Raw genomic sequence first — 15231 nt, forward strand, 5'->3', positions numbered from 1 at the left:
TGCTGACGAGTTTGTGAACAGTTGGGCAGGGGATGACAGGGAGGAGTCCCAAAGGAACAAGTCCGCCACGATGCAGGAAGAGAGTGACCCTGGGACCTCCCAAAGGGGAAACATGGAGAATCCCCTCCCAAGGGGAACACCCAGCATCAGGACCAACCGACCGGCTCGAGGGACCCACGGGACATGGGCTGCTATCACTGTGACCAGAGAGGTCACATACGGGCCCAGTGCCCCAGACTCAGGGACAGACTGAGCAGACCGAACCCACAGAGGGTTGACTGGGTAGAGACCCAGCCGGGCGAGAGGCAGCATTCCCAGGGAAGGGGGGCTGGCAGAGTACCACCTGCTAAGGAGGGAGGAGAGCTCCAGGCCGGCTCCTCTGGGGGGCTGGATGCTCCAGACTCAGGGTTTTTGGTTTACAGGGTAGGCGTGGGGTGGTCCCTGTGGAGCGAGTACCTTGTTCCCCTAGAGGTGAATGGGAGGAAGGTTAATGGATACTGGGATACGGGCGCAGAGATGACGCTGGCCCGGCCCGAGGTGGTAGCCCCAGATCAGGTGGTGCCCAACACCTACCTGACCGTGACGGGGGTGGGTGGGACACCAGTCAAAGTGCCCATGGCGAGGGTACACCTGAAGTGGGGGGCCAAGGAGGGCCCCAAGGATGTGGGGGTACACCCGTATTTGCCCACTGAGGTGTTGATGGGGGAGGGACCTGGAGGACTGGCCAAGCAACCCCCAGAATGCACTGGTTGTGACCCGCAGTCAGAGCCGGCGAGGAGTACTGCGCCCTGACCTTGGGGAGGGTGCCTTGCCTGAGGCGCAGGACCCTAACCTGGTGGGGAGGGAACACCCAGGGATACGGCTCAGGGAAGCTGCGGCTTCAGACCCAGCTGGCGAGAGAGAGCAGGTGGCCATCTCTGTCCCAGCTGATGAGTTCCAGGCTGAGTTGCAGAAAGATCCCTCCTTGCGGAAGATAAGGGACCTGGCCAACCTCAGTGCGGTACAGACCATGGGACGAGGTGGCCGGAAAAGGTTCCTGTGGGAGAAGGGGTTCCTGTACCGAGAATGGGCTCCCCCAAGGAAAATGGAGTCGGGGGGATCAGGAGGCAGCTGGTGGTCCCCCAGAAGTATCGCCGCCAGCTGCTGTGCCGGGCCCATGACATTCCCCTCTCAGGGCACCAGGGAACCTGGCGTACCCAGCAGAGGCTGCTACGGAGCTTTTACTGGCCTGGGGTCTTTGTTACTGTCCGACAGTACTGCGGATCCTGTGACCCCTGTCAGAGGGGGAGGAAGGCCCGGGACAAGGGGAAAACAGCTTTAGGACCCTTGCCCAGCATAAAGGAGCCTTTCCAGAGGGTGGCCAAGGTTAAAAGGGGGGCTCTGAACCAAGAGAGCCTGAATCACAGACCTCCAAACTGGAACGCTGGGAGAAGACCCCAGCCCAGTTGGAACCCCAGCGGTATTGGGGTGGGAAAAGGGCACGGGTCGCATAAACCTTCCCACAGGCGAACTACGAGTGCCATCGAGCACACCTGACCTAAGGGGGGGTGTGAAACTGGAAGGGCCTGGTGTAATTCTCACCAAGGAATGGGAGGGATGCGGGGGCATCCACAGGAACGGGGGTAGGTTTGAACTTCCCCAGGTCACTGGCTGAAGTGACCCCGCTCAGTTCGGTCTCAAAGGGGGGAGAGATGTGACGAACTGGGACTGTTCTTAATGTGGTCTTTGAATGCTGAGTGGGGAGTGTGGCTAGGACGGTCTGCATTGTGGGATGGGAGACTGGCCTTGAGGGGAAATACAGGAGCACATAATGTGAGAACGCAGGAGGGGGGTTGGAGCCAGGTGACACCTCTGCCCAGGAAACTGGACAAAGGCTGGGGGAGGAGCTGGGGGAGGCTGGGTGAGAGATGCTGGAGGGAGGGAGAGTTTCAGGAGCTGGCTGGTAATGGAGGGAACCCAGACGGGGCTCTGCCCCCCAATGGGGCTGTGGTGCCCCGGGACCCCAAGATGGACCTAACTGAGGGGGTCCTGTTGTCTGTGCCTGCAAGACCTGTCTTGGACTGTGTTCCTGTCGTCTAAATAAACCTTCTGCTTTACTGGCTGGCTGAGAGTCATGGTGAATCGCAGGAAGCCGGGGGTGCAGGGCCTTGTGTCCCCCCACACTCGGTGACACAACCCATCACACCCCCCTCCCCTCATGTCCCTTTCACAGCATCCTGAAGTCAGAGAGGGAAACTCGGCTCAGGCGTCGACTCCTGTGAGCTCTGCCCAGAGCCCTGAGCTGCGCAGACCCACTGCCCCGGGGATGGGACATGGGGCCTTTCACTTCTAGGGGGCTGGCTATAATCTGTGTCCTTTTCTCTAAGCACCAGACTCCACCCCCCAACCAGAGCCAGGGAGAGAACCCAGGAGTCCTGGCTCCCAGCTCCCCTGCCCCCCAATCACTAGACCCCATTCCCCTGCCGGAGCTGGGATATATAACAGGGTAGGTGCCGGGCATCAGGTTTACGCAATTTCACTGGCAGTAGCAGAAACAGGAAGCGAGCGCCGGCTCTGGGCAGACCTCCCCTTTCGCGGATTTATCCGCTGCTCCTTTAACAACTCAGGATCTACATTTATCCCTCCCTCCCCCACTCATGGGGGCTAGAAACCACAATCCCCACCCCCGTCTTCTGTCTCTCTGCCACATCACTTGGCTAAGAATAGTGTCTGCAGCGACACTACCTGAGAAGGGGGTTGTCCAGGCCCCTCCACCCTCATGCTCCAGGGCGGGCGCTGGGCCCAGCCGGGTCAGGAAGGAATCTCTGCCCTGCTCCATGGGAGAGGGTCGCTCTGTGGGGGGCACTGTGTGTGTGTGTGGTGGGAGCCCTCCTCTGCTCTGAGCTGCTGCTCCAGGGAGGCTAGACGGGCCTGTTGGAAAAGGTCAGGGCAGCCTGAGCCTGGGCACCTCTTGACGCCTCCTGAGATTTCCCCTGTTCCCAGCTGGTCCCTGAACTGGGCAGCTCCCATGTGGGGCTGGGAGGTGATGGTGGGGGGAGGGGACCAGGCAGCTGCAGGAGGGGATGTGGTTTGCTCGGCATTGCAGGGAGCTGGTATTGCTCTGACCGCAGTAGATTTGGTCTGGAAATTGCAGAGAAACCATATGAAGAAAGGGGCCGAGCGCATCATGGGCTTCCTGGGGCTGCAGCCCCCAGCGCAGTTCCTCATTCCGCTCGCACTCGGGCCTCAGGCTCGGTGGAGCTGGGCACCGGGGTGTTGGTGGCAGCGCTGAGGGGCCCCCCACTGCCCCGTCATGGTGTCTGCTCTCATAAGTGAGTCTGCTCTCGTCCTCCTCCTAAGTGAGTATTGGAGACAGCCAATTGTGTGTGTGTGTGTGTGTGAGATCTGAGACCAGGGTGTGTGTCCATGTGGGGGGGGGGGAGGGGGAGGATCTGAGACCAGGGTGTAGGATCCAGTTGCTCTGGGATCTGGTCTCTAACGAGCCGTCTCCTCTCCAGGCTTCTGGCTGGCTGGGCGGAGCCAGGAGTCGGGACGTGAGTATCTGTGGGGAATGGGGCAGCTGGGGGAATTTCCGCATTAAGGAGAAGGGATGTGGGTGAGGGGCGCCAATCCCCCCGAGGGATGATCCTGTCAGACATGTGCTCCCTCCCACACCCAGAGGTGGGGACTGAGACCTCGCCCCACTCATTACAGGGATGGGCACCTATTAGAACAACTGGGGGATTTTGTAAACATGTTTTCTTGGGGGTCCTGTCCTGGGATCCACTTGCTCAAATGAGCCAAATTTGGACCAGGAACCCCACAGGGTAGATCCCAATTCACCGTCTGACTGTGATGGGGGCAGGGTTGGGTTCTGATCTCAGTTCCCCAGGCACAATCCAGAGTCGCCCCTGAGTGCACTGGGGGCAGGGACAGGTTCTGATCACATCTCTTTGGGGTCAATCTGGAGTCATCCCTGACTGCAGCGGGGGCAGGGCTGAATTGACCCTGGAGAACTAAAGGAATCTGAGATTGGAAATCTCCTCTCCCTGTCCTGTGTCTCACCCTGGCTGTGAGCCGCGGGGCCGAGCCTGCACCCCAGGGACGGGCGGGGAAAAAATGCTGGAGCGACAGATGGGCAGAGGGTTGAATCAGATGGACACGATTTGTGTCACCCCCACTTACTGCCTGTTTGTTTGTGAATCCAGAGGGGTCCTACCCCAAACCCTCCATCTCCGTCAGCCCCGGTGGGGTGATCCCTGTGGGGGGAAACGTCACCATCCGGTGTCGGCATCAGCACCTGGGCATGAGGTTCCTCCTCTACAAGGCTGGAGATGGGAACTATCTGACTTACACAGACCCTGCTGGCTCTGAGGCTGAATTTCCCATCACCAGCGCCAGACGGGAACAGAGCGGAAACTACACCTGTCATTATAGCGACAGAACAGTACGAGCTGCCTACTCGGAGCCCAGCGACCCTGTGCAGATCATTGTAGCAGGTGAGGAGCTCAGTCTGGCATCTTGGCTCCCAGCCCCACACTCAGCCAGACCCCCAGGGGGTCTCTGTGAGCCCTGGTGCCCAGCAGATGGGATGTCCAGCCCAACCAGTGAGGGTTGGGTGGAGGGGGGATATCTCGTCACAGACTCACAGATTGTGCCTACGCTTGGCCCCGTGCGGTCCGTGGGGGGTGCCCCTTTCAGTGAGACAGCCCTTCTCGGGGGTCCACTCTTTTTCGGGGTCAGGCCCCTCCACCTCCTGGAGCTGCACCTCTCAGAGCCCTAGCACACCTGTTTCTCGCCATGGGCCCCCTCAGGGAGTCCACTCGCTCTGGACCCCCCGGGCCTCCACCCCCAAAGGGGTTGATGCAACCCTGTTCTCTAGACCGGAGTGACTCTCAGCCAGCGTAAAACAGGAGGGTTTATTGAGAGTTGAACACAGCACAGGAAACTCTCAGGGCCTCAGGCCTGGCGTCCCTCAGCCCAGCACACCCCAGTCTCCCTGCATCCAGGTGGGTTCTGCCTGATCCCCCTCTCCAGCCCAGAGCCCCCCTGCTCCCAGCTGGGCATCTGAGATCACTGGGCCCAGGCCCCGCCTCTGTCCATTGTCTTCTCTCCAGGTAAACAGTGTGGTAAACCGGGGCCTCCTCTCCTCGCTTCTGTCCTCTGGCTGGAATCGGTTGGTTAGGTCACTGGGTCCTCACTCTGCAGCCCATTGTCTGCCCAATGGCCAGAACCGGCTGCGTCTTCTCAGCTGGGCCTCCGGGTCACCAGGCTGCCAGGTCACCGGTCGCTGGAGTATCCATCCTCCCGGCCATTGGCTGGGTCCCCACGTCCTCTCTCCGGTCCTCTGCAAAACAAACTCCCTCTCCCCTCACCTCATTAAACCAGTAACACCCAGGGAAACTGAGTCCCACCCCCTCCGCATGCAAACCATTGAAACTCCACAGAAAACAAGAAACCCCCCCACTTCGTCACACTCGTCCCCGTGGTTCTTTGGTGCCCTGGATCTCTGCCCCTCTGCTGAGTGACGGGGCCTATGTCTCATGGCCTGTCTCCCTCCCACTGCAGAGCTCAGCTACCCCAAACCCTCCATCTCCCTCAGCCCCAGCGGGGGGGTCGCCCTTGAGGGAGCCGTGACCGTCCGGTGTCAGGGGCAGCGCCGGGGCGTGCGGTTCGTGCTGAATAAAGAGCGACGCCATTTCCCACCTGTGGATTCGGATGACATTGAGGCTGTGTTTCCCATCAGCAACGTGCGCCGGGAGGACGGCGGGAACTACAGCTGCTCCTATCACAGCAGATCAGAGCCGTTCGCTGGGTCATACCCCAGCGACCCCGTGGAGCTGGTGGTGAGAGGTGAGGGGCCCGGCTTGGCGTCCCCGTTCCCAACCCTCCCCCCGCCAGACCCTCACGGGGGCTCGGGGCCAATGGGACGCTCAGAGCCAGGCTCTGCCCAGAGCCCTGACCCCGCAGGGGGGACGCCCAGCCAGGGAGCGGGGACGGAGTCACTGGGAGGGTTCCCCAGCCAGGCTGTGTGGGACTCAGTTCCCTGCAGTGCCGGGCACCACCAACCAGCCCGTGAGTCGCTCTGTACTCGGGGTGGGTGGAATGAGGCAGGGACCACGACAGCATGTGAGGACCCCAAGAACTATCAGCCGCGGCTCTGTGTCTGTGGGGCTGGGAGTCCAGTTCACAGGGCCCGGATTCTCCATCAGGGGGACTCTGGGATCTGGGAGAGAATCTCTGCTGGGGGGGCCCCTGGATCTGCTCCTGGGGGGAACTGCAGAGCTGGGGCCTTTCCCAGGGGATGGTCCCCCGGCTGCCCCTGCTCTGGGGACTCACAGAGGAGTCAGGGCCCAGGGGCTGCGGAGCCGGCACCGTCCCCAGCCACAAACCCCCCTCCCCGGGACTGACAGTAACGATCGATGCTGAGTCACGGGCTGAGGTGGATGAAGGTTTCCTGGGACCCTGGTCCAGAGCAAGGGGGATCCCTCCCCACCCCTTCCACCTGCGTCCCTCTGCTGTTCCACCTCCTCCGCCTGCGGCCTCGCCTATGGCTCCACCCCTTTCTGCCCCTTCCCCGGCGCCCCGCCCCATTCCACGCACAGCCCCACCCCCTTTCTGCCTCTTCCCCGGCGCCCCGCCCCATTCCACGCACAGCCCCACCCCTTTCTGCCTCTTCCCCGGGGCCCCGCCCCATTCCACCCATGGCCCCACCCCATTCCGTCCCCCCACTACAGCCCCACAACTTATTTGCTACTTTCTGCCTCCACCCACTGTGGCCCCAAGACCGGAGAAGCTCTTTCACCGCACCTCAGACCCGGGGTGCAGCGGGTAGCAAGAGCTCTTCCCGTCAGGGGCCGCAGCGGAGGTCCTGGTGCTAAGGCTTCCCCTGCCTCCCCGGCCCCATGCTTCTGTGGGGCACCAGGGTCAGGGTGCTGGGGCTTCCCCTGTCTTGCTTGCCCGGGGCTCCGGGGTAACTGAAACGTTCCCGGTCAGTGCAGCTGTGGGGAGAACCCCCCAGATCCGTCCCCAGATCCACCCCCAACAGCGCCCTCCCCTGCACTCAAAGTCCTCCCCCCTCCCCCCATTCCCAAGGCCTGGGGAAAGGTGGGTCTTGTGTGACTTCCGCCGGTCATAAACTCTATTTCCAACCCTGGGGTGAGGGGCAGAGCTGCAGGGGGGCACTGGTCAGGCTCCCTGGCTGGCCTCAGGTGGGGCCGGGGGGGGGGGGGGGGGGCAGGTGATCTCTCATGCAGCCTGGGTCCTGAGCGACGTCTGGGTGAACCCTCTGCCCCCGAGCCCCATGGGCAGGCAGTGCCAACCCTGGTAGGGGACAGACTCCTAGAGAGGCCAAATGACGGATGGACTGAATTGGGGTGGGGAGGAGGGCGGGGGGCTGTCTCCCCCCTGTTTAACGCCTGTCTCTTGTCAAAAGCCGAGCGTGAATTTCTGAAACCCACCATCTGGGTGAGCCCCAGCAGGGTGGTGGCACTCGGGGGAAATGTCACCATCCGCTGTGAGGGTCGGCAACGATCCATGGAGTTCTTTCTGCGTAAAGCTGGACGCCCGAACCTGCAGGCGCAGTTGGTGCCTGATGGGACCGTGGCTGAATTTCCCATCCCCAGTGTCAGCCGGGAAGATGGAGGGAGCTACACCTGCGACTATCGCTCCATAGCAGAACAGAGTCGCTGGTCGTATCTCAGTGACCCCGTCGAGATCATTGTAGCAGGTGAGGGGCCCGGCTCAGTGTCCCGGCTCCCAGCCCCACGCCCAGCCAGACCCACGGGGGTGTCTGCACCGATAGGATGCTCAGAGCCAGGCTCTGCCCTGATCCCTGGGCCCAGCAGAGGGGACACCCGGCCAGGGAGCGGGGACGGAGTCACTGGGGGGTTCCCCAGCCAGTGGGGAGAAGCAGCCACTGGAGATTTGGGGCAGAGGAAGGAGGGATCCCTGCCCCTAGGGGGAGCTGCAGAGCAGGGGGGGCCTTTCCCAGACAACACATCAGTTAGGGGGTGATGGGTGGAGCTGAAGGTTATAAACCTCAGTGTATAGTAGAGACTTGCACAGTCCCTTACAAGTCAGTGGTGGTGCTGTGCACAGAACCCAGGAGTCCTGGCCCCATCCTCCCTGCTCTCCCCACTAGACTCTACTCCCCTCCTAGAGTCAGGGGGATTCTGGGATCTGGGAGAGAATCTCTGCTGGGGGGGGCCTTGGATCTGCCTGTGTCTGGGGCTGGCTGGGGAAACACAGAAGATTAGGGTTGGAAGAGATCTCAGGAGGTTCTAGTCCAACCCCCTGCTCAAAGAAGGGCCAACCCCAAGTAAATCATCCCAGCCAGGGCTTGTCAAGCTGGGCCTTAAAAACCTCTATTGATGGAGATTCCACCACCTCCGTAGGGAACCCATTCCAGTGCTTCACCACCCTCCTAGTGACATAGTTTTTCCTAATATCCAACCTAGACCTTCCCCACTGCAACTTGAGACCATTGCTCCTTGTTCTGTCATCTGCCCCCACTGAGAACAGCCGAGCTCCATCCTCTTTGGACCCCCACTTCTGGTTGTTGAAGGCTGCTATCAAATCCCCCCTCACTCTTCTCCTCTGCAGCTGCAGGCCGGGACTGGGTGGGTGACCAGGTCTGGCTCTCACAGCCTGTCTCCTGTGCGCAGATCCCAGCTTACCCAGACCCTCCATCTCTCTGAGCCCCACTGGGGTCACCGCCCCAGGGGCAGACGTCACCATCCGGTGTCAGGGGCAGCGCCGGGACGTGAGGTTCTTCCTGCACAAGGCTGGAGACCTGAACCCGCCGCGACACATGGACCCTGCTGGGGACGGGGCCGAGTTCCGCATCCCCACCGTGGGCCGGCAGCACGGAGGGAGCTACAGCTGCAGCTACCGGCTCCAATCAGAGCCCTTCATCTCCTCAGAGCCCAGCGACCCCGTGCAGCTGGTGGTAGCAGGTGAGGGGCCCAACTCAGCATCTCCACTCCCAGCCGGACCCTCAGAACGTCGGCACCTGATGGGATGCTCACAGCCAGGCTCTGCCCAGAGCCCTAGGACTGGCCTGGACAGGGAGTGGGGACAGTGTCACTGGGGGGTTCCCCAGCCAGGGGGGAGTAGCAGCTCCTGGAGGTTCAGGGCTCAGGGAGGGGGGATCCCTGCCCCCAGGGGGAGCTGCAGAATGGGGGGGGGACCTTTCCCAGGGGATACTCCCCCAACTGCCCCCACACTGGGGATGCATAGAGGAGTTAGGGCCCAGGGGCTGCCCAGCCGGCACCGTCCCCAGACACAAACCCCCCTCCCCGGGCTGACAGTAACGATCATGGGCTGAGGTGGATTAAGGTTTCCTGGGGCCCTGGGCCAGAGCAAGGGGGATCCCTCCCCACCCCTCCCACCTGTGGTCCCTCTCCTCTTCTGCCTCCTCCGCCTGCGACCCCACCCACGGCTCCACCCCTTTCTGCCCCTTCCCTGGGACCCCTCCCCTATTCCACCCACAGTCCTGCCCTAGTCCATCCCCCCACTGCAGCCCTGCAACTCATTTGCTACTTTCTGCCCCCCTCCCCACTGTGGCCCCAAGACCGGAGAAGCTCTGTCCCCACGCTCCGGCCCTGGGGCGCAATGGGGAGTGAGAGTCCCCCAGCCCTGAGGCTGCAGCAGGTAGTGAGAGTCCTCCCGTCCCGGGGCCGCAGCGGAAGTGTTAAGGCTTCCCCTGCCCCCCCACCCCCCTCTGCTTCTCCCGTCCTCCTCGCCCGGTGGCTGGGGCTCCATAGGCCCAGTGGCTGATCCACCACTGGTCGCAGAGGGTGGGGGGAGTTCTCTGAGTCGGTGTTTCAGCCCCTCCCCTGACAGACGCGGGTTCTATTCCTGCAGGGGAAATTGACCCGACCCAGCCTGGAGCGGCGCCGGACAGGGTGGGGCCAGGTACTGGGGCTGGGGGGGAATCTATTGAGTCACAGATTATGGGGCAGTTTCCCCCAGTGGTTGCCCAGGGGGAGGGATGGAGGCTGTTCAGAGGGGCAGTGACTCCCCCGTACCGACGGATTTGGGAGGGGAGAGAAACCTTCTGCTTACACACAAACCCGCTGCTAACGGGGCAGCCGGAGGCTTTCTATGGGTGCAGCTGGGCCCATCAGTGGCCATGCGGGGGGAGGTGGGCGGTGACCTGGAGCTCCACAAGAAGCAGCCAGGAGCAGCCAGCATGGGAGGCGGGATACCGGGCTAGATGGGCCCGTTGGCCTGAGCCGGTGCGGCCATGCGGTAGGGGGTGAAATGCCTTAAAAATGTTGGCCAGGCTGGATCAGACAGCGCCCCCTAGTGCTGTACTGGGGCAATGGGGCCAGCCCTGACTGAGGGGGAGAGCGCCCCCTACTGAGCCACCCACCCCCTGCAGCCCTGTCCCCTAGTGCTACAAATCCCCCAAATCTTGCTCTGACCCCACTTGATGCCCTGGGGCCCCCGACATCCTCCCCATAGAATTTTCTGCTGCCTGCGCCCTGTGGTGTCCCAGCCCCTTGGGTGCCGGCTGGGAACAGACGAGGCGCTCCCGGCGCTCACGGCTGCTGCTGTTTCCCAGGCGGATCGGAATCGCCGGCACATCTGGGTCAGCCCAGCCCCATCATCACCGGGGTGAGCGCGGCAGCCGCCGGCCTCCTCCTCCTCCTCCTCCTCCTCCTCCTCGTGGCCTTCGTCTGCTTCAGAAAAACCCGAGCCAGTGAGTGCCCCGCCCAGCAAGGGAAGGGTTAAACCTGCCGCTAAGCAGGGCAGGATGGGGTCACGGCTGGGATGGGGGACTGTGCCGGGAAAGCCAAGGAGCAGGGAGGCTCAGCAGAGGGCGCTGTTGCATGTGTAATCCCTGTACACACAGCTGTCCCACCCCAGAGGTGTCCGCATCTCAGCGCTGAGCGAGGTGTCCCTGTATAAAGAGGTGCCGGCACCTTGCTTCTCCGGTACTTGGGGTGACAGAGAAGCTGACCAGCCTGGATCAGGTTCGGTATAAGGAGTCACTAACGAGGGAGGACTGGGGACAGGAAATCTGCCCCTCCCCCCGGCGCATGCTATGGTGTTGTGCTGCCCCCTGCTGGTCCGGCCCCCTGCAGCAGGGATCCAGGCTCAGCACCAGCAGCAGAGGGGACCCCCCAATACCCCCATCCCTGCTGCCCTGTGGGGGTGAGTGGCCGGGGGCTGGTACCGGGGGATCCCGATCGACTCATGGGGGATTCTGGTTTGTGTCCCTCTGCAGGAAAAGGAGCCGCACCGAGACCGAGCAGGTAGGAACCCGGCTCCTCCCCCTCCCGATCGACCTGCCGGGGTCACAGGGCTCCTGGGTTCTGTCCCAGCTCAGGGAGGGGAGTGGGGTCTAATGGTTACAGCAGGGTGGGGTGCGGTCTGGTGGTTGGGATAAGGAGGGTTTAGGGAACTGGGTTCAGTGTGAGGCAGGATGCGGGGCTCTCTCGGTGTGTTGGGGAATCTTCCCACTGGTGGGGGGATATGACATTTACAAAGGGATTTTGTCTTTTAGCACCAGCCCTATGGGGGCATTAAAGGTGCCAGCTCAGCAAGACCCCACCTGTGAGTAGCACACCCAAGGGGGTACCAGGGTGGGGCAGGACCCCTGGGGAGGGGAGGGGCTTGTGGGGGCTCCACCCATATGGGGCAGGGCCTGATTTACAGCTGCTGCTGGGCGGGACTAAGGAGAGGGCCTGGGACGCAACAGGGAGCGGGGCGGATTTGACCTGGGAAGGTTGCAGGGGAGTTACACTGGGGATGGGGGGCTTCCCTTGAAGGAAGATACCTGAGCTGTAACCTGAGCCAGGAGGAGGGTTGGGAGAAGTGACACCTTTTGGCCAGGAGACTGGACAAAGGAGAGGAGGAGCTGGGGGGAGGGGGAAGAGAGCTGCTGGAGGAGTTCTGGCTTTCAGTTTTGGGCTGGGTGGTAAAATGCAGGGAACCCCAAGCTGGGGTCTAAGCTCCCTAACCCCCCCTCCCCCACCCCAGGAAGGACTTAACTGAGAGATCCTGGTTGTACCTACACGCTCTGCTTGGGACTGTGTTCCTGTCATCTAATAAACCTTCTGTTTTACTGGCTGGCTGAGAGTCACGGTGAAGCGCAGGAAGAGGGGTGCTGAGCCCTGACTCCCCCACACTCCATGACAGAGCCCCAGAGGTAGCCGGTGTCAGCTGAGAGTGTTGGACTCCCAGGAGCTCCCTGGGGCCACCCTCCCTTCCCGCTCTAGTTCCCCACCCACTCCTGGCTCCCAGCCCCCTGCTCTAACCACTAATTCCCAACTCTCCTTCCGAGCCAGGGTGAGAACACAGGCGTTCTGACTCCCGGCCCCCGCCCCCGCTGTAACTCCCCAGACATCTTTGTGCCTCAGTTTTCCTCTCTGTAACATGGGGCTAATGACCCTGGCAAATGCTGTAGGGCGGGGGAGGGGTGGCTGTGCTGGGCTCTGACCCCCCTGGCTGGACGAAGGGGTCGGAGCTGGGTGTGGGGTTCTGCTCTGGGCCGGCCGGGGGTGCAGCTCAGCGGGTGTCTCTGTTCCACAGACGCCTCCATGGATGAAGGGAAAGAGCCGCAGACCCTGGTAAGTGTCCCCTGTTCCCCCATGGGGCCTGACCCCAACCCTGACCCACATGGGCCCCAGCAGCCTCCTCCCACCTCACCCCCCCCATGCCTTTTCTGGCACACTCAGTGGCTTGGGGTGGGGGTCGGGCTGGTGGGAGAGGGGTGGGCTTAAGGGATCTCCAGGGGTGTGTGTGCGTGTGTGTACCCTGTGCTCTGTGTGTGTTGGGGTGTTGGTGGATTCACACACACACACGTGGGTGACTCTCTCTCCTCCCAGCCCCAGGAGCCCGACCCCGGCGCCGACGGACTCACCTACGCCGAACTGGACTGCCAGGCGCTCCAGGCCAAGCGGGGAGGCCCGGCCCCTGCCCCTGAGCCTGCCGAGTCCAGCATGTACGCCGTGATCAATGTGAGCCGGGGGCCCCTGCAGTGAGAGCCCCCTGCAGCCGTGGGGTGCCGACCCCCAGGGGGGAACAGACTCACCCACCTGCAGCACCTGCCCCGAGACTCTGCTTCTAGGGAAGATTTAGGGGGGACACTGCCCTCCCCCCATGGCTGCCCCTTCTCATCGAGCTGCTGTCTCCCTGCCCCACCTAGGCCCCCATGTAGGGGCCGGTGTGGGGGGCTCAGCACTGGGAGGGGGAGGGGATGCGCCGAGGTGGCTATTTATGTTATTTTGCTTCCGGTTAATCTCCAGATTTGTAATAAACACAGAACCACAAACCAGCCCAACCTGGGCACCCCACAGCCCCCCTGTGTCCGTGCCGGGAATGTGTGTAACACCTGGGGGAGATGGGGTGGGGCATGGGGGCTGGTTATACAGGGACCCCTCACCCAGCGCTGGGTTGCAGCCCCTCTGGGGAAGGGCGACAGTTGGGCAGGACGCCGGGGTTCACACCCTGACTCTGGGCGAAGCTGCAGAAGGGTCTGATGCCCGTGACCAATTGGCACCGGCTGTTTACATCCCCTCCATGGGGTCGTCCCTTCCCCGCTGTGCTGGGGGATCCATCCCTGTGAGCCGGTGTGCGGGGAGCAAAGGGGAGGTGATCCCTGGGCGGTGTCCGTATGAGAGATCGGGGGGGCATCACCCTGTGACCCCGATGTTTCCCTCCTCGGGACCCCGGGCCGGTCAACGTAGGCACAGGGAGAACCCCACAGCTAATCCCCTGCTTGTATCTTCCCCGTAAGGGCCCCAGGCCCCACCCTGAGGCCCTGCCTCTGGGGCGATGTGGGAATCGCCACTTGCTGGGAGCAGTGCGGGGGCTAGGACACAGAGCGGGGCAGTTCTGAATCCCCCCTGCAGGGGTAGGGAGTGGGGGCTGTTTTCCATTGAATGAGGCTTTGTGACCGTTCAGTGATGTGTGGAGGAAAAGTCCCCTCAGCTCCACCATCCTGGCTCCTGCATGAGATCCTCCCCCCCACCCCTGAAATCCTGGCCCCTGCAGCCTCCGGACCCACAGATTGGCCTGACCCATGTCTGCCTGCCCCTGGGTGCTCAGACATCAGCCGTCTCCCCATTGCCTCGGTTTCCCTTAACTCCTGCTTAAAGAGCCCCCCTGAGCCTGATAGTCTCCACCTGTGACACTCTGTACCTCTGGGGAACACCCAGCACCCCCATGTTCATCCTTATAATATGATTATCTGGGATCTAGTGTAAAGTTTGTCATGTCGGGTGTCTTCGGAAGGCTCATGATGCACCGAGCATTGTTGTTACAGTGATGTTATAGGTTGTAATTTCATGTATATAGTTATGTGGCTGAAAATGTATCCTCATGGTGTGTGCCCATGGGAGGAGGATCTGAGACCAGGGCATGTGCCCATGGGGGGGTGTCATGGACTCACAGGACTCGTGCTCTCTCTTGGCTCCCCTTTCAGTATTACAACCCTTCTCAGGGGTCACAAGCTCTCTTGGGGGTTAAGCCCCTCTGCCTCCTGGAACCGCACCTGTCATGAACATACAGCTAAGGATAGCATAAAATCCCTCCTTTACCTGTAAGGGGTTAAGAAGCTTAAATAACCTGGTTGGCACCTGACCAAAAGGACCAGTAAGGGGAGAAGATACTTTCAAATTTGGGGGAGGTTTTTGTTTTGTCTCTCTTTGTTGTTCTCTCCAGGACAGCGAGGGATCAGGACAGGGAAAATACATCTCCTAAAGCCAGACCTGAACTAAGCAGCTAAGATTACAAATTGTAAGTAAGTAATAGCAAGGAAATGCGTTAGATTATCTTTTGTTTTAGCTTGTGAATTTTCCCTATGCTAACAGGAAGGTTTATTCCTGTTTTTTGTAACTTTAAAGTTTTGCCTATGGGGGAATCCTCTGTGTTTTAACTCTTACTACCCTGTAAAATTATCTTCCATCCTGATTTTACAGAGGTGTTTCTTTTACTTTTTTCTTTATAATAAAGTTCTGTTTTTAAGAACCTGATTGGTTTTTAGTGTCCTAAAAACCCAAGGGTCTGGTCTGTGCTCACCTTGGTTACCTATTTGGTTGATATATTACTCTCCAGCCTCCCCAGGAAAGGGGGTGAAGGGGCTTGGGGGGATATTTGGGGGAAACAGGAACTCCAAGTGGTTCTTTTTCTGAATCTTTGTCTAACTCACTTGGTGGTGGCAGCTGTTAGGATGCAGATATTCAGGCCTGTCTGCAAAGGCCTAGACTTTAAGAATTTAGGTGTATTCTTATCACGTAG

The 15231-nt window shown here is 61.1% G+C and overlaps 1 protein-coding gene across 2 annotated transcripts; it reads left to right on the forward strand.

The window, feature by feature from the left end:
* The first annotated feature begins 3247 nt into the window (after positions 1-3247).
* LOC128826572 (immunoglobulin superfamily member 1-like) lies at positions 3248-15028 on the forward strand. 2 transcript variants are annotated; one of them, XM_054009922.1, is made up of 12 exons: positions 3248-3338; positions 3498-3533; positions 4188-4478; positions 5548-5832; positions 7415-7708; positions 8646-8936; positions 9847-9897; positions 10550-10687; positions 11216-11243; positions 11495-11544; positions 12523-12560; positions 12819-15028. In XM_054009922.1, the coding sequence occupies exons 1-12, from the start codon at positions 3293-3295 to the stop codon at positions 12972-12974; spliced, it is 1704 nt and encodes a 567-aa protein (XP_053865897.1). In that variant the 5' UTR covers positions 3248-3292; the 3' UTR covers positions 12975-15028. The 2 variants fall into 2 exon arrangements, with proteins under 2 accessions (XP_053865897.1, XP_053865898.1); XM_054009923.1 differs by having other exon boundaries at positions 7538-7708.
* The last annotated feature ends 203 nt before the right edge of the window (positions 15029-15231 follow it).

The sequence above is a fragment of the Malaclemys terrapin genome, chromosome 20 (assembly GCF_027887155.1).
Source record: "Malaclemys terrapin pileata isolate rMalTer1 chromosome 20, rMalTer1.hap1, whole genome shotgun sequence".
In the NCBI taxonomy this organism is placed as follows: Eukaryota; Metazoa; Chordata; order Testudines; family Emydidae; genus Malaclemys; species Malaclemys terrapin.

What these genes read in the sequence shown, in the direction of transcription:
- LOC128826572 (XM_054009922.1), top strand. Translation starts at nt 3,293, where the DNA reads ATGGTGTCTGCTCTCATAAGTGAGTCTGCTCTCGTCCTCCTCCTAA. An exon ending in CGTCGAGATCATTGTAGCAG is followed by an intron (nt 7,709 to 8,645) that starts GTGAGGGGCCCG and finishes TCCTGTGCGCAG; the next exon opens with ATCCCAGCTTACCCAGACCC. An exon ending in CGTGCAGCTGGTGGTAGCAG is followed by an intron (nt 8,937 to 9,846) that starts GTGAGGGGCCCA and finishes CTATTCCTGCAG; the next exon opens with GGGAAATTGACCCGACCCAG.